Below are 19,304 nucleotides of genomic sequence, written 5' to 3' on the forward strand. Positions count from 1 at the left end.
TGAACAAGTCACGTTTCTGGTTGGTCTTCAGAAACATACCCTATGGAGATTTTGACGCTAGCATGTCATTTCCACTGGTGACACATTCACGGTTGACTTGTACGTCCAGAGACAATAGAGTCTAAAAGGTTGTACAAATATCAGCAGCGCCTTGGATGCTGCAGCAGAAAGAAAAAGAACCTCAGGTACTATGGCGGAAGTGTGGGGGAGTGTGTGATTCATGTATGACTAAGAACAGTACAGAAAACGCTCCATGATAGAAAAGCACACGCACACACAACAATGTTTTGAGTGTGCACTTCTTTCAGTGGTATCGTTGCGTGGGCTCTGCTGTGCCTTGATTAGATTAAATTTTTGGCAAATACTAGGTGATAAATGCAGTAATTTTGTTATGTATCAAATGCAATTAATACAATTCCATCACCGGAAGTACATTTGCACTAATGTGCAGTGAACTTACCGCAGTCTACCGTTTATGTAGAGACAGCCAAAAGTATTTATTTTTTATGCTGTACTCCGTGATGGGAATTTCAGCAAAGTGGCAAATTAACAAGATCCTTGTTTGAGTTCCGTTTTAAGAATAATAACTCTATAATTATCATTTTACACTTTTAGGTAATGACTGCAGAAATCGGTTTTATCCGCCTCGCATGCAAAGAAATTCAAAGTTGAAAATGCGAAGGAGTGCTTTTTACTCACCGTTGCGCGCCCCTGCAGGGGCTGCACGGCTTTTCCTGGGTAGTTTCCAAACGTACTGTGCTCGGTTCAAGCGGCTCATTTTCACGCATACCATAGCCAGTGCATTTCATTTAAAAGCAACACGTCATTACGCGGCCAGACGCGGCAGATCACGAACGACGGAAGCCGTGCATGCAGCCGTTACGCCAGTGGAACGCCGCAGCTGATAAATTCACCGTCTTTAAACACATTCCCTTGGTGGCTGCTATCGAATGTTGCACGCATATACTGACTGAGATATTATTGTTATCTAATTAAAACGAACCTGCGCTATGCTGCTAAGCAAAACGACCACCCCGTTCGCAAACGTTAGCGCCGTACAATTTGAGTCGATAAACGGCACGTACTGCAATCGATGCCAGTAGGCTGCGTTTTATCGCACGTTAGTGAAGTATGAAAACTTTTATCCAAGTAATAAAGCACTGACTTTAATAACACAAGTCCAATAAAAACAATTGTCTTATTATTTTGTGAGAAAATTACATGTTGATCATGTTTGTCGGTTATTATATGTACAGTTATAGGTCATATATTTAGCCGCGTTGAGCGGCCCTAGCAGAAAAGATACAAATTAATGTATGCCACGAAATCATAGTAGCTCCACTTTTGCGCTGCATTCTGGAACACGCCGCGATTGATTTTTCGCCCTCTGTGGCGTTCGCAGGAACTTGAAAGTGTGCGGGGACTTGCTATACACGCGAAGGTAGCATACGACCCGGGCGCTGCTTCTCTGCAGTCTGCATAGTACGTCTCTTCCGGCGACTAGTAATGGCGGCGTTCTTTTTTTCAGTTTTAGCATGAAAAACACCGATTTTTGGAAACTTTCTTATTTATTTATTTATTTATTTATTTATTTATTTATTTATTTATTTATTTATCTATCAATACCACAGACCATTGTGTATCCTTGCAGGAGTGGCATACAAGTACTAAACACAATCATAACAATGGAACAACAATCAGACAGGAAGAAAAACAACAAAGGTGGATAATAGAAAACATGGAAAATTAATTACAATCATAATAGAGGCGTTCTAAGTCGCGTACCAAATCGTTTCAATAAGAAACGGTGGGGGATAGAGCATTCCATTCCGACACTGTTTTAGGAAAATAGCCGTATTCATATGAATTCGTCCTTCCGAAAATTGGGGCAAGTGTCCTGCTATGGGTCTGTCTAGTTTTCATAGTTGTTTTGTAAAGGGCCCACTCGCTTGTCGAGCGTAAGATTTTCCAAATTATTCCAGGCGGCGCTTTCTATACGCGGTCCATAATTAACTTGCAGTTGGCCTTTAAGAACTGTAAAAGGGCCCTTCACCAGGTCCGGGCATTTTGAGCTCACAAGCGCAGTGCATTCAATGCACGCTAACGATCGTGCCTTCTCAGTGTTGCATTGCTACGCACCGCGAAAAAAACAAAGCTTAAGTTTAAAACCAAACGCCGCTTGCCCTCCTCGTCGCAGGCGCGGCGCCCGCATTGGAGAATCGACGTGCATCGGACAAATGCGCCTGCGTACATAGAGTTTCTCCCTGTAGCACCTAGAAGGAAATCTGGCGCCACCGTCTATGTGAGTTTCCTAAGGAGCGCTGGGCCGTCGTGGGAACGACGGTATATGTCTCTGCGAGGCATGCGTTGGCTGGTGTTGTAAGAGGCTTTGTCTCAAACGTGGACATGGCTACACAAATAACGCGTTCGTAAAGTAAAATCTTCATAAAATGTTTCCATTCACGCATATTACATCTTCCAGTGAAGTGCGTTTCTTCGCTTGGCGATGAAACGCCAAGCGAAGAAACGCAAGAACAGACGACAAACCAAAAGGATTCTTCTTGGGCAAGTTGGTGCTTGGATTTCCTAGGTATACTTTGTGGTGCAAAATACATTTCTTTTCAAGAAATGTATTTTGCGCCACAAAGTATACCTAGGAAAGACGACAAACTGTTTCAAAGCGGGCACAATCTTGTCGTCTGTCCTCCAACTTTAGCGGCCTACTTATGCTTCTTACGGTTCATATATACGGTTCATACGGTACATGCAATAGTTTAACTATTGTACATGCAATAGTTTAACTGCGCGTTCGTTCTTTCACCTTTCGCTCTGCTCGTTCGCTCGGTTTCCCCGCTGAGGCACGCCGACGCTCAACGCAGGAACAGGCGCCTCAGAGCTGCGCTCTAAAACGGTGCATCTGAGAGTTCGATGTACCTTTTTACAAACATTGGAAGCACATGCAAGAAGACTTTGCTGGGTTGTTTCTTATGAGGCAGGCCTGGGCAATGATACTTCGGAATTGTATACAGATGCAAGGTACTGAGGCAATAAGTGTTTAAGGTGCAGATGCAGGATACTAATAAACTGACTTGCTAATTGTATATACATATACTTCGATAGATTCGTAAGTTTCTCAGTATAGCAGCAGTGTTTGTGCCGCTGTATGTTTATGACAGTTGGCTTAAAGTTTCTTAACACTTGCAATGGAACCTAGTTTCTTTCGCATTTCCCTTAATTTATTACTTTCTTTATTTCTTATTTATTTGCTTCTATTTATTTATTTATTTATTTATTTATTTATTTATACGGTTGGCACTGACGGTCGTTAAAGGGCGGGTTCAAACAGGTGAATAAAAATAATAAATATGCATATAAGGCACTGCATTTAATCACATGTGAGTAAACGCTATTCACAAGCTTCATAAGCGTAAAGGAGAATGTTGAGAATAAAATATTAAAGTAAAAGTTACATCACTGAATATATAACACTCACGTATGCACCGAATGCACCGGGCAAGTCACAAAGAAAGGAAATAAAGAAATCTAGTCTATTACACAATGTTATAGAACAGAGAGACACAGAAAACGGATGTGAAGAAGAAACTAGGCCAAACCTGTGGCAGAATTATTATATAACGCAAAGTTTTACTGTATCATCAATTGCCGGAAGAAATAATTCGAAATGCAGAACCTTTAAATTGCCTTACGGCGTCTCATTAGATAATTCCTTTAGGTAGAGAGTTTCAAAGATCTCTAGTTTCATGAACAGACGAACAGTTGAATGAGTTCGCGTTGTGATAGGTTGAAATTGTACTTTATGAGAGTTTCTTACGGCGCTAGTTTAGCACGGTATTGGGCACAACTCGCTGCTAAGTTGATGAAGCCACAAATCAATTGATACAGGAATTTTAGTCGAGCAAGCCTTCTCTCAGCAAGCGAAGGAAGTTGAACATCAGTCAACGTATTAGTAATGGAAACTGTGCGTTTATGCCTCGATAATATAAAGCAACCAGCCATTCTCTGAACCTTTTCTATGCTATTATTATCATCTTATGAATGGCACATCATACTCGCATATTCGACCAAGGAATGCACAAGGGTCAGATACGCAGTTAACTTCGCCTTTATGGAAGCAAGATTTAACTTCTAAGAAAGCGCAGCTTCTTATCGACGTTTAAATAGACATTGGTAATGTGTGCATTCCAGTTGAGATCTCAAGGTATTCTCCATCCATTTCAATTCGAGCACATGTTTAGTTATGTTAGCCAGTCAAAGCTGTGCCAGTCAACGGCACCTGATGGCTTCGTGTTTTCACCAAAATCACTACACCGAGTTTGATTAGCCGTGCTGTGATATTTGAAAAAAATTCCATGGAACTGTCGCAAAAGTAGTGCAGAATCTCTCGCCCCGCATTAGACAAGAGCCCCTACGGTGCTGATAGCATTTCCAGGGGAAGGTATCGAGTCTCACAATTTGAAGAAAATTTCTCCACGATGTCTATTATTTCATTTACGAGAAAATAGCACATAAACTACTAACAACGTTCTTTAGCGCGTCGAAGTAGCTATATGGAGGTACATGAAGACGTTGTTGCCTTGCTTTCGGTCCTATATACGAAAAGGCGCCTACGGATCTAGCAGACGCTGTCACAGAAGCGGCCACCGCGTAGCGTTTCGCACACGGCTGCCTAATATTGATTTGTTTGGGAGCCATTCAACTCCTGGCATCGAGATGTTGAAGTACTCACTGCAGCATATCTGGAAACAAGTGTGTCTTTAGACAAAGTTACTTGAAAATGCATTGTGGTGCTCTGTGGCATCTGCATTTGCTCCACAATTGGTATACTATATTTGTGACAACTGCAACGGCGTGACCACAGCGAGCGGAAGAAAATGATTTTTTTCGGGTTCAGCCCATGGCTCTTGCGGCTTCTAATTGAATTACGAACGCCTGTGCCCGTATCTAGCTGTCACCGGAACTGCCTTCGTAAAGTGCACAGTACTCAAATCAGCAGCGACATGCATTGCTGTTCTAGTAAATATGTTTTTGCAGCGAAAAGAAAGCCAGAATGGAAATTTCTTCACTGGAACAGCGATGCATTTCAGAATATTATTTCAGTCTGTATTTTACGAATCTGGTGCTACGGCAGATATCTTCCAGCACCAGGGTATGCTGCATTCTGCAAATACGAGCTGCCCTTAAGACAATGAAAAAGCTTAATCTGCGAAAATTTTGAATTATTACCGTATTGTCAATTTTTGTGGAAATCATTAAACACTAGGGTCTGTCGGCTCTGCCCTTCAAGCCCAATGCGGCTTTGGCAGGCCTATTATGTATTAGTGCTGGCAGAATTTCTGTGTCAATAAATTATTATTATTATTATTATTATTATTATTATTATTATTATTATTATTATTATTATTATGTCTGCCACTGCTAAATAATGATACATTTACCTGAAATCTCTCAATTTGAATTTTCTGTAACCATCAAAGAAACATGCGAGATACAAAGTGACAGGAACTTGTCATATATTGTTCTGAAAGTAAAGCTGACTGATTCTAAGTGGCACTCGCTCCTCTTTCGCTTTCGACATACTAGCGCCGCACAGCACCATATTACCTGGACACAGGCGGGCTACAAGTTGTTCTAGCCGCAGAATGCCTTAAAATGATATCAAAAGAAAACAGACCTTTATAAACGCTTTATCCAAACCCGGGCGGCACCGGATGATCTTGCACAATTTAAAACATGCCGGAACCAAGTTACGTCGTTTCTTCGTCACGCGAAAGAATATGGGGTGGAAAAGCTGTTCAGTCAGGACTTACTAAAAAGGAGCGGTCTTGTGTGGCAGAACGTCAACCGAATTTTAAATCAAGGTACAACTGCAAGTGGCGTGCTTGTACTTTTAGTACGCAATGAACTTGTGAGTGGGGAAATGCTGGCAGACAATTTCACTAATTACTTTGTGTCTGTGAGTAACAAAAATGACCATCCCATCAATGTGAAATGTCTTTACTTACGGGTTCTTTCCAGGGCATTTCAACCGATGTGAATGAAATCATATTACCTTCTGGCTTTACGCAACCGTAAGTAGCTTGACATTGATGACCTTAAAATTTCACCAATTAAACACGTAGCTGATGTAATTAGTCCAGTGCTACAATATATTTTTAATTGTTGCATCGAACATGCAGTATTCCCCCAAAAAATTCAGATCTCTAAAGTCACGGTTCTTCATAAAGGAGGAGACAAAAATAATCTCCCAAGTTATCGCCCTATCTCCATTCTCCCTGCTTTTTCCAAGTGTTTCGAAAGTATACTATTTAGACAATTGTCTGTTTTTTTTTTTTTTGAAAAACAATGTACCATCTCCGAGCCAACATGGTTTTCGGCAACATCTTTCGACGTAAACCGCACTTCTGACCCAAAAAGAGTTTATCTTGGAGTCCTTTGAGCAGAAACTTCTCACTCTTGGCATATTCATTGATTTTTCAAACGCGTTTGACCGCATCAATCACAAAATAACGTCAGATAAGCTCGAGCAAAGGCTTTCGCGGGAAATTTATTCAAATAATTCAGTCTTAAGTTCTAGAGTGGAGCAGGCAAAAATAAACAATTAATTGCTCAGATTTCAGGCACATCTCTTCAGGCGTTCCGCAAGGTAGTATTTTGGGACCACTACTATTCCGCCTATATATTAGTGACACCGTCTGCATAAGCAAGCTCCCAACATTTGTCATTTACGCAGATGACACGTCTTTACTCTTCAGAGCCGTATATTTCTTAGATCTTGAGCAACAAGCCTCACATTGTTTACACTCTCTTCTATAGTGGTTCCCTTACAATTAAAAAAGAACATTAACATTGAAAACACGAAAGTTGTGCTTTTCAGGCCTCGCAATAAGCTGCATACGGTGCCGCCACTTTCTTTATGGATGGGTTCACCACTCCTCCAAATTAGTTCCAGCAGTCAAAAGTCTAGGTGTCATCATCAATGAAAATTTATTATGGAGTGAACACATCGTAATGGCAGTGAACAAACATTCAAAGGTTGTCGGCATTTTGTGACGACTGAAATGCTTCATGCCGAAGCGTATCAAGCAAATGTCGTATAATGCACTGTTCTCTTGGTAATTGTTGCTTCCTGGTTTGGGCTATCACATTTTTTACCAATAACAACCGCTTGCATCTCCTTCAAAAGAAAGCCTTTCGAAATGTCTTGAATGCGTCGCGACTAGAACTCACTGAGCAAATGTTTAAAGGGCCCCTCACCAATTATGGCAATTTTGAGCTGACAAGCGCAGATCATACTTGCCTGATAACGATCGTATGTGCAAAGTACTACATCGCTACGCGCTGCGGAAAGATCTGAAATTTCAAACCGAACGCCGTTTTCCCCTCACCTCGCGGCCGCCGCGCTCCAAGCCGGAGGATGACGTATTCGCGTCCCTGCGCCTACGTACTCGACTCCGCAGTGTGACGTCACTCGTGTTGACACGTGACTTCTAGAATTATTCAAGGCATCATCTGTTATTTGTGTGGCCTGTTGCTTGAATTGACGAATTCTAGTTTAGAGAAAGATTAAAACACACAAACGGAATGTCTTCGTGTTTTTTTTTTTTTGCTTTGCTTCGCAGCGAAACAAGAGAGATGTACTTCCGCTTCGTCTGCTTGTTTTTCTTTTATTTATCTACAGATACTACAGGCCCTTCTAGGGCCCATGCAGGAGTGGATATTAAGAATACAAACAATAGAAGTAAATTTAAACTAATTACTTTACATAATTGCAAAGATATAATACAAACAAAGTGAGAAAAACAAAAAAACATTGCAATACACTGGACATAGATGACAAATGAATACTCGAACAAGGCAATATTATCAACTTAGAGTGTACACCACTTGGACTGGAATTTCAATAAAAGTTGACTTTACTAATACATTCAACAATGATTCTAGCAAAGCGGAGTTCACTGCCTCCTCAGATAACGTATTCCAACAATAAATTGCGCGAGGAAATAAAGATAACTTGTGAACATTGTTGTGGCTGACTGGCTGTCTAACAGTTTTACTGTGGTGCGTTCGATCTGATCGTTTGAAAGGATCCTGAAGATATCGTTACCGTGATAGCTTAAAATTCTTGTGATAAAGTTGGTAAATAAATGTTAATCTAGATATTATCCTGCGCTGCTCAAGTTTTGCTAGGTTGGCGCTATTACGTCAGTTGCTGACACTAGGGTGACAGGAGTAAACAGAATAAATAAAACGCAAAGCTAAACTCTGTACTCTTTCGATTTTGTTAATCAAGTATTGTTGGCAAGGGCTCCAAATAACCGATGCATACTCCAATTTTGGTCGTATTATCGCTTTGTATGCATTTAGTTTTACTGCAGGAGGGGTATTTCGCAGTTTCCTTTTCAAAAACGACAATTTCTATAGTGCACCCCGACGGACATTTTCAACATGCGGCTCCCAATTGAAATTACTGGCAAGTGTGATGCCTAAATATTTAACTTTGTCAGTTCTTGTGATGGTAACGTTACCTAAAGAGTAAGTAAAGTCAATGGGCTTCTTTTTGTTGCTAAACGTAATGGAAGCTGTTTTGGAAGTGTTTATTCTTAAGCCCCACCTTGGCACCATGCATCAATGGAGTGTAAAGAATTGTTCAATTTAATTTGGTCATCTCGGTTATTTATGGTTGTGTATACAACACGGTCGTCTGCAAATAGTTTAATCTAGATTGGTGGTTCAATGCAAAGATGAATATCGTTAATGTATACCAAGAAAAGGAGAGGCCCGAGGACAGAGCCCTGCGGAACACCCGAGTACACATCCAAATCTTCGGAGGCACTCCCATTTATGGCAACACGCTGCTTTCTACCTCTTAAGTAAGATTTTGTCCATGCGACTACTTTCTGTTCAATGCCAATTGCCTTTAGTTTTTTTAATTAATCTTTATGAGGAACAGCATCAAACGCCTTTGAAAAATCCAAGAAAATAGCGTTTGTTTGGCCTTTTATATTTAGTGTACCAATTATTTCATGAGTTATTTCAGCAAGTTGGGTTACAGTAGATAAACCAGATTTAAAGCCATGCTGTTGCGGATAAAGCAAAATATTATTTTCTAAGTAAGTAACAATGGCCTTAAAGATAATGTGTTCGAACATTTTACAGCAGGTGCTAGTTAAAGAGACGGGCCTGTAGTTGTTAATTTCAAGAGGAGAGCCAGTTTTATGCACCCGAATGATTTTTGCCGAGCGCCAATCATCAGTAATTACTGCAGTGCTTAAACATATAACGAAAATATGATGTAAATATTTGGCCACCCATACAGCATATCTACTCAAAAAGGTATTGGAGAGTTGGTCAAGACCAGGTGATTTCTTCACATCTAGCCTATGCAAGAGGCCCAGAACACCGTCCTCTGTTATCTCCACCTCGGGCATAGGACAATCGTAGCCATATGATGGTAACAGTGCATGCGAAACTACGCGTGAACACGGATTGGGAAAATGCATTAAATTTGTTAGAAATGACAGTCGAGTAAACAATACTTTCACGCGAAACTTTTATCTCTGACATACACCGTTTGTCCTTTGATAGATAGCGCCAGAACTTCTGGGGTTCTTTGTCCATAAATGACTGCAGTGACTGAAAAAAAAAACGTTCTTTCGCCAACCTTGTTTGCTCCCGCAGGTTAAATATAAGGCTTGAAAAGTCATTTGTATTACCGCGTTTACGTCGTTGCTTAATTTTACGTTTTAAATGAATCATTTCTCGCGTGAACCACGGCTATTCCCTATTAGTGCGTTTCTTTTTTAACGGGATATATTCTTGCTCGCAAAAAAGAAGAGTTTCTCTAAAGTATGACCACATTTTATTAACATCACTGATTTTCTTGAAGTTAGCAAAGCGTGATTCCAAATAGTTTAAAACAGCGATATCGTCGGCGTGTGTGTAATCTCTGACGAAGGTATCTGAAGGCTTAGTAAAAGAACGCTTTCCTACAACGGGACATGACAGAGCAAGCAACTTATGGTCAGATATGCCGTCTTCAACACTAACCGTACAGCCTTGAAGTGAGCTGCCAACAAGTGCTAAATCAAGGACTGAAGATGATGAATTATTGACCCTGGTATCGTCGGAAACTAGTTGGTGTAAGTAAAAGATGAATGTAGTCCTGAGCACTTTTAGAATCTTTGCCGTCGTGAGAAAAATTAGACCAGTCTATTCCCGGCAGGTTAAAGCCTCCCGTTATTATAATCTTCGACCGGGAATTCGTATTATCTGCAAGGTAGTCGTGCATGGCTTCCAAATATTCCGGTGAAGCATTTGGGGGTCGGTGCACACCTCCTAGAAGTATACTTTTGCCCCCGAATTTAAGTTTGCACCATATGCTTTCATGGTTATTAATGCCAACCATTAGTGTGAATGCAATATTATTTTTAATCGCGATAGCTACTCCCAAGGTCGTGCGATTACGTGCGGTACCGAAACTATGCCATTTTCTACCGTGCTTCAGCGCGTGGTCATGCTCTGCGATCCGTTTTTTCTGCCTTAGTATTCGCGTAGCACTGAATTATACCGCTAGTCACTTCCACAGCGCTGCGCGAACGAGACAACAGCTCGCGCGCGACGCCGTCATCGGTAATGCGTAGCGCCGGAACAAAAAAACGAGCAGGAAAATAAAGGGAAGGCGGGGCCCGTGACGCATGTGTCACGCGAACCTCGAGGTCCGGCATTGGAGAACGCAGGGAAAGAATTTCGCTTGCGTAGGTTAGACGGGGCGAGTGGAGATGGAGTCTTGCTATGCATTGGAGCTCGCCTGCTGAAATCATGGGTTCGCGGCACTGAAATATTTCTATATCGGCTATTAATGAGCCGGGTTGAAAAATTTTTGCGGCAGGACGCTCCCTAGAGGACACGTAACAACCTCCAGCCTATAGCCGAAATTTGCTATGGGGCCTGGTGAGGGGCCTTTTAAGGCACTAGGTATAACCCCCCTTTCACTGTTGTACAAAACATTACTTCTCCGACGATACAAAGCAAGTGTTATGAAACATAACTGTTTTATGTTACAGCTGTCCGCATTAAAACTCAAAGAGCCTACCCACTCAACACAACTACTTTGAAATAGTTTGTACCTAAGACCCGTACTAATTGTGGTTGTCAAATGTTGCGCTACACTCTCCCGCATTTATTAAACAGGGAATCGCAATCAATGCACATATAGCTAAACAATGCCAACTTTGTTATCTTGTGTTTGCTATCCGTCTTTCTCTTTTCTTCTGAAAATATATTCACGCTCTTTCTTTGCATGTTCTCGTGTACCACTGCCAAGCCTCTGCAGGGTGCATCGGCCTAGTCAAGCCTTCTCATTGGCTTTTTGTCAGTGCAACCAACATCCGCATGATGTTAAATAAGCATATTGTATATTGTATTCTAGTTGGAATGTTCGCACAGAAAGCAACGAAAGGCCAGCAAGATGGGCGTTCGGTTTGTTACCCTGTACCTGGGCGAGAGAGGGGGAAGAGAACGCTTGCTCACGGCGTGCGGTGAAGCGCCACGATACCAAAGTCCAAGTCGAAACAGCTGTGTCGTGCCCCATTGATACGTTGGACTGCCATCATTCAAACAGTATTTATGAAGGCGCGGTGTTGTGCATCGTTCATATTTCTGGTTGGTGTAGTTATTAAAAATAAAAGATAGCATGACATTGCCGCCTCTTAGAAAAATCATCAATGAGCGTTATTTGCTCGCCTTCGGTGCCTCTGGGTGTCTTCGTGGAGTCAGCAACGAATGTATCCTTTATCTTAATACACGCCGTACCAGAATTGACGTCTCTAAAATACAGATACGTATACCCGTATCGACTACTGCGCCCTGATACAGGTATACCAGAAGAACATGTTGAGATGGTGTTTCAGCAACATGTATCTTTGATAGTGCCCAGCCCGCTACCCGTGTTTGGCGCCTCTATCTTAACGATATACTTTTAGCCCACCATGATGTTCCCCTTGAGACCTATTCACTTGGGCTTAGTGTTTATAAGAGGTCTAGATATGTCGATGACCTTGCAATTCTTTTTGATCTGGACGTACACTGTATGCACACATAAGCACACCCCGCGAAAAATTTTTGCTGAAACCCTTACGCCATCCAAACTGATGGCTGAATCGTCTGCTGAAGGAGCGCTGTAGTTTCTATACATGCACCTTCAATTGTCTCGCCAACACGCATGTCGGATATATCAGCCCAGTTATAAGCCCCTACTGCCTTGTAAATCCGCCCACTTGAGAGAGGCTCTGCCAATGCGTGCGCCTAGGCAATACCACAATAAAGTGCCACCATAAGGCCCATAGAAGCCCAAAATAAAAACAGTATGAACGCTTGCCCGCAGCATGGTACCCGAGGGCCTTGCAGGTATCTGTAGCGAAGGGTTTTCTCAGGACGTGTCCTGAGTAGTCAAATAAACGAAAGGGTGCCGTTGTACCGTACTTATATATACCCAGGATGGCGCGCTCTCTTGAAGACACTGCTAGTCGGTTAAACGCAAGACTGGCTTTCTTTTTTCATCAGATAAACAGCAAAGTGTGTCGGTTGACAAACCCTTTCCCTAGAATTGAGTTTGGTTGCTGCAAAAGAGACGGAACCAGTTCGTTGAATGTTAAGAGGCAGTGGAGTACGAATTCTCGTTGTCCTCTGACAGGAAATACATCGGACGGAAGGGACAATGTCTTAATGACCGCCTAAAAGGGCATGCTTCAGCTCGAAAATTTTGCCGCTGCGGTCATACTTATGTTCGCTGTCATGCAGGAGTGCGGCTCCGCTCGTTTGTTCAATGATCGCGTCATTCCTGCCAGACACGATAGAAACCTGCGTAATATTACAGCAGCGTAAGCTACGAGGTGTAATGGTGAAAGCTGTTAGCAATGCGTCTATCGACCTGCTTTACACAGAGATGGCCTTTTCGGAAGGAGCATTAGGAGGTTTAACCAGGAGTCACGCTGCTGTGCTCTAAATGTAGGAATTGTTCCGGGAATAAATTGTTGAGGTTAGCCACCGTGGCTCTTACGTGTTCCTCCTGCCCTTGCCTGATGGCGCAAAAATTTTATCCAAGTTCGAATAGCTACACTTCCAGCGCTGCTACAATCTGAGACCAAGGAAAGGTTCTATAAGGAGTCCTTGCCGACTTAATATTGTGGCAGTCATGTGGCTCTGGGTTTCGGTCATCACGTTCGTCGTGACTTGTGTGAGATTACGCATTGGCTAACAAAAACCCTATGGAACCTTGAAAGACTTAGGTCTAACATTAGGAGACAGGAAGACAACAGCGTAACAAAAAGAGCAGGCATGAGTAGCCCATATTCTCATTTTCATAGCCCATACTCTCAATTTCATTGGGAGGAAGACATGAAGCTGGGCACTACATGTAAAGCGCAAATTAGTATCGTTACATAATGGTTAGCAAGAAACAAAAAGCACATTCGACGACGGCAAGTGGTGGGATGAAATGAGCAGATTGGCCGAGTTGGGTCAGCTGGCGCACGACAAGTATTGCCGAGGGAGGCTTTCTTCAGGCAGCGGAAATAACGAGACTGATGATGGCCACTTAAGCGTTACCAAGCATTCTACCACGCTGTTACAGCAAAGACTTCACTAGGTACACGAGGACAGACTAGGGCCCTGGGACAAGACGCAATTCCAGCTGCGTAGGCCATACTTCTGCCAGTCATGACGTGCACAATCTTACCTCTATTTAGTAAACAGGACTTGATATGTTTCTTTCTACATTGGAATATATATATATATATATATATATATATATATATTAAGATGGGAAAAATAAAATTGAAATATCTCTACCATTGCTTTTTCAATGTTCTTGTCAACATGTCAGTTCCAACGCTCCAACTTTAATATAGCAAAGCAGCCCTACAAAAAGGCTATCAGCTTCTATTACACTGGTTTTTAATGTGCAAGGGTGCAGAGCTGGGAAAGGCCTCGTTCACGGTTTCGCAGACTCTGCGGGCGCAAGTAGTGTCCAATCAACTTCGCGACGCCGCGTTAGTGTTCGAGCATGCGCTAGCGATGATGGATCGCGCGTCGGGTGGCCGCGCAAAGATTGTTCTAAACATATAGTCGGACCGGCCATTCACATCTTGATTCTTTTCGGCAACGATTGCGAGGGGATTGCGAGTGTGGTTTCACTAGCGTTTAGGAATCGCCGCCCATGCAATTCACTTGCAGAGCCACTTTGGAATCACAACTCGTTGCTTCCCTTCATTGGTGATATCTTCAGCAATTTTTGTAATACAGTTCTCTTTACCTCTGCAAGCGATCTTCTTCCTACATTATAACCAGTGCTTTTTCTACCAACGAGCGCTTGAAAATTTCACAATGCAAAGCGTGCTTCTGAAGCAGTGGGGAAATTCACAGTGAAGTCGTGCGCGCGGATGCAGCAGTCGTGTCTGTTACCGCGCCGTAAAGTGGCCCTCCTCGCTCTCCCACGAGGCCCTCACGCGGCGCGTCTTTACAGCAGGGTGCGAAAGCGTTCAAGGTGCGGCCGCGTCCGGTTTTCGACGACGTTTTGTCCTACCTGCGCATGCGTGGATCCATTGCAGGTGTTTCATGCGCCCGACCCCACGCCTGGCACGTCCTTCTTGGTTCTTTCTTTGTTTTGTTTTCGTTCTAGCTAAGGGTGCAGAGGCCGCTGCAAAGTCACGTACCAGGAAGGGACCTCCATGACTCCCAGCGTGAGCTCAGGCGTCGAGAGGGAGGGTGCCACTTCTCAGACTAAGCAAATAATAACCACCGCGAGCGAGAAAAGCGGCGGGGAGAGCGAGAAGCTCAATTTTCCGCCAATCGCGGGCTCTGCTCTGGGCGGCCGACAGCGCCGCCCATGCGTCGGAGAGCGTCGCCCATTGTGCTCGGGAGAGGGCTTCTCCAAAGAGGTGCTCCCCGGCGACCAGGCTGCCGCCGCTGCAGGTAGAACGCCTGCGGCTCCGTCATTTCAAGCAGGAATTCCGGTACCCATGAAGTGACTTGGCACAACGCGAGATACGTCGCATTATTACAACTGCTTACAGTTGAACTTTCGGAGCTGTATGAAAGCAGTGCGATGGCATGAAAACGAGAAAACAACATCAACTGAACAGAACTAGTGCACCCTACAGCAAAATGAGAATTATTGGACGATACGCTAGCCAATTGTGGGAAAAACTATTCGGTTGACGGGCACGATCTGCACGTGCTTATCCAGCAGAGATATCTTCTTTTGATTGGCTGAGTGACAACGCGATGACGTATTTATTTTTGGCTTTTGCCATACAGCAGCGTTCTCACTAGAAACGTGGTTTCGCACCACGAAAGCACTAGAAATTAGCCATTGAACGACAGCTTGTTTATTGCTGTTTATTGCTGAAATCTTATGAGCCTAAAGGTTATTGTGACTTGTGCCTTTAGCACGCACTGAATGCGTCCACACAGACTCGCGAGTTGACCTTCGTTCAGCGTGAGGGTAGCTTTGCCGCTTGGGATTGATCCTTGCGGAACCCGTGCTGGGATGAATGCAAGAAGTTGTTAGCGTCTACAAAGTCCACAATGTGAGAGTATATGACGTGTTCCATGATTTTGCAAGGGACGGTAGTCAGATACATGGGACGGTAGTTTAGGGGAGAATTTTCATCACCTGATTTGTAAAGCGGAAAGACTTTCCCAGTCTGGCAGCCTTTTGGAATGAGACCTGTAGAAAGTGTCCTTGAAAAGAATTTCAAATACCTTGCAATATTACAATTCGTATTTTTTAGTAGTTTTGGGCTGATTCCGTCGAGGCCGGCGAATAAGGAAAGTTGACGTTGCTATTCCTTCCATCGCTCATCGTGTCTTATCGCTTCTAGTCGGGAGCCCTAACTATGCGTGTCCCTTCCATGGCGCTATCAAAGCACAAATTAAATCAGTTGCTACGCAGCAGAGATTACATATGAAAGTGTACTTACGTCACTTCATGCTTCGTATGCTATAGCTGCCGCTTCGCGGCAATTGCAGCTTACGGGACCGTAATCTTTACCGGGAAACGTTTGCGGTGAATGATATGCGTGAAGGCGAGCTCTTTCTTTCGCCTGCATGGTTTCACCTCGGATGCACAGAGGAGAGTGCCAGCTGGTGGTGCTGCAAGAAATCCAACGGGCACGCCTACCGCTGTGATTGGTTGAGTTCTTGGGCGAAGAAAGAAAGAAATCTAGAGACCCTAGTCTTATACAGCTTCGCTATAAAAACACCAAATGCGACTTGGCGACTTGGAATTGTGGGAATTGCCCATCGATTTTTTCCTCTCGTTTTTTTTTTTTTACGAAGTGAACAATTACCATGTAGGACATCTTAACGGCGATATCGTGGGCGCCGCCATGCTTGATCACGTGCTGACTAGTCTATTGGTTGCCTCAGGTTGTGCTCGTGATTACAATGAATGTGCATGACGGCAGTGCGGCTCCGTAAACCTCTGTTTCGATGTAAATTGTAGACGGTGCAGTGGGTGGACCACACAAAGCTTGGGCCCCAGCTTCAAAGGGCATGTACGCTCGACCACAAAATCTTACGGAGCACGAAATCTGAAAAAAGCTGAATATCAGCGTAGCCTCTCAACGCAGCCTAGTATTCGAATTTACAGCCTCTACTTGTATATGTATGCTTGTATACTTGTATAGTCTATTATCTCGCGGCAAACCTCTGTGTGGATGGCGAGAGATTTTGCTCGCCCATGTCAAATCGTAACTCGGAGTCATTCAGTGCTGCGTGCTTTTCTTTATGCAGCGATGCAAGAGCAAGCTCAACACGCTGGCCGTGTCGGTGATGAACCAGTGGCCCGGGGTGCGGTTGCGAGTCACCGAGGGCTGGGACGAAGAAGGCCACCACGCGCCGCACTCGCTGCACTACGAAGGTCGCGCCGTCGACGTGACCACGAGCGACCGCGAGCGCTCCAAGTATGGCATGCTGGCTCGTCTGGCCGTCGAGGCAGGCTTCGACTGGGTCTACTACGAGTCGCGCACCCACATACATCTGTCCGTCAAGTCAGGTAAAGCGCGCTCGACGTCTGTCGTGTAGAAAGAACGAGGAAAATGTGCGAGAGCTGGCAGCTCCATCTCTCGGCCGCGTGCGCGTTCATTGGCCGGCAGAGCCCGCCTCCGGTAAACGGCGCCATCGTCTCATCGAGCCTCGTGCATCTTTCATCAGGGTCACTCGCTTTGCCGACGCATTCCGTGTTGTTGACCGTGGACCGCCTGTGCGGTTCTCCCCCTCCGGTGCGAAGCTCCACGCCTCCCGCGGCGGCGGCAGCCAGGGCGGGCGATAGACCGGCTCGTAGCAGGTCACGCTCGCTACGTCCTGCAAGGCGGTCCAGTGGCACCTCACGTATGCAGTGGAAACAACGTCGGTGCAGTCGAGTAATACTAAGCTTCGAAAAAGAAAGAAATCCCGTTCTTGGTCGAATTGTGAACAATTCGGAACAACCGTGTCATTAGCGAAGCCAATGGGGAAGAGGCTGCGCCGCTGAGGTGTCCTTCGAGGTGTCCTTCACTTGTGGGCAAGTGATTGCGTTGAGAGGTTCGGTGCGTTTTGGTTTGGCCTTACCGAGGCGCAGTTAGAACGCAAGCGAGAGCTTGCAGGGATAAGGAACGCTCGAAAAAAACATTGCACAAATGTGACTGGAATACATTCCCGCACGTAAGCACTATTAAGTGTCTCTCCCGCATTTTAGAACGTGGCTCCATGGTCAATCCGCCCATCCGTTCCGCCCTCGTCCGCCCGCATGCAGATGGCTCTCTAGTGGAGAGGGACGAGCGGTCGCAACTTTCCCGTCCGCACGCCTGCTCGTCTCTTATTGGCTGGTTCGAGGCGGACGGTGTCGGGTTTCGTCACAGCAAACATGGCGCTTTGCTCAAAGCGAAACGGGGACGCGAGGCCTAAGCTACACTCGCGTCAGAAAAGTCTATTTTTCTCCTCATGATTTTTACTAGAGTTATCTGGTACACACGGAGATAGTCACTTAAGGCAGCAAGGCGGTGCACCCTTTCAGGCCTCGTCAGTGCGTGCGATCGCCGACAGAAACTGACGGAGCGAAGGAAGTGTGTTGTGTTTACGAGAGCGTCGGATGGGAAATTTTTGAAGCCGTCGACTTCGGATTTTTTTTCCAAGCTTCGCGTGCGCGTCACGAACGAGAAGTCCATCACATACACGTGCTTTTTTTGAACAGGACACATGTTCACTGCGTGGCGAAATCAGTAGTGTCCGATTGGCGCACCAAGTGAACACGATTGGCATCTGCTCTGTGTATGCGGTTCGTTGCCGCGACGTAGTGAACGCCAGTCCTTCGTGACTTTCGGAAGTGGTGATACGATCAGTAGCGATAAGTTTTTATTGTCTCGTTATCGCTGCCTTTTACCGTGTGAGCCGTTTTGCCGGCTACGATGCGCCCTGGTGACCGCGACGTTCCAGCTGTGTTCTTGCTGTTACAAAATGTGCTCGCAAGCTACAAACCGTGCTATATATGTGCGATGTGTCGCAGCGTTGCTGGCTGGAGAAGTGCTCGTTCTACGCGGTGTGCGTGTGCTCAGAAGTGAACTGTGCAGAAGTATAGCCGATCACGTTTTCATATTTAGTACCCTTACAAATAAGGCTATCCTACCGGCCTTTTTCTGTTTCGTGCATGTATCGTTCGTAGAAGTTGTTACTGCTCATTTTCAAGGTGGTACTATTTTGGGGGACATTAGAGAACATCATAACAGTTACGTGCGTCAAGACATACAGCCTTGTCCTGAAATGTGGACACGCCTGACAGCACTAATATTATGAATGAAAATTTCGGGCAGCCTTGCTTTTTATCATGTTGACATTGGTGTGAATAGCTAGAATTTCTAGAATTCACGAAGTAAATTGCTGTATATCTTGTGATGCAAGCAGCTTACATATACCCAAAAATCCTAACTGTTTGTTTTTAGCTGGTGACTAAGCACAGAGTCTGTTTGTGATGGCACCACCCTATTGAAAAAAATATGTATGAGAATTTTGCGAGAACTTCTCTACGCTATTATTGCTCCGTAGACTGAACGATGTCGTATGTCACATGTGTTCGAGAGGACATCGTCACTGAACGAGATCGTTCTCGTATGGGTACATTAAACGAGATTATTCTCGCATAGCTATGCTTGACGAGATAGTTCTCGCACGGCTATGCTCAACGATATCGTTCTCGTTTGTGTATGCTACATGAAAATGTTCTCGTTCAGCTATGCAAAATGACACTA

General features: G+C 44.4%; 1 protein-coding gene across 1 annotated transcript in view; it reads left to right on the plus strand.

Annotated features, from left to right (window-relative positions):
* hh (hedgehog signaling protein) overlaps positions 1 to 19,304 on the plus strand; it is a 216,138-nt gene that overhangs the window by 155,799 nt on the left and 41,035 nt on the right. Inside the window, exon 2 of the mRNA XM_075693901.1 lies at positions 16,816 to 17,077. Coding sequence (XP_075550016.1) covers positions 16,816 to 17,077 — 262 coding nt within the window. The remainder of the gene's footprint in view (positions 1 to 16,815; positions 17,078 to 19,304) is intronic.

This window comes from Dermacentor variabilis, chromosome 5 (assembly GCF_050947875.1).
Source record: "Dermacentor variabilis isolate Ectoservices chromosome 5, ASM5094787v1, whole genome shotgun sequence".
NCBI classification, from domain to species: Eukaryota; Metazoa; Arthropoda; class Arachnida; order Ixodida; family Ixodidae; genus Dermacentor; species Dermacentor variabilis.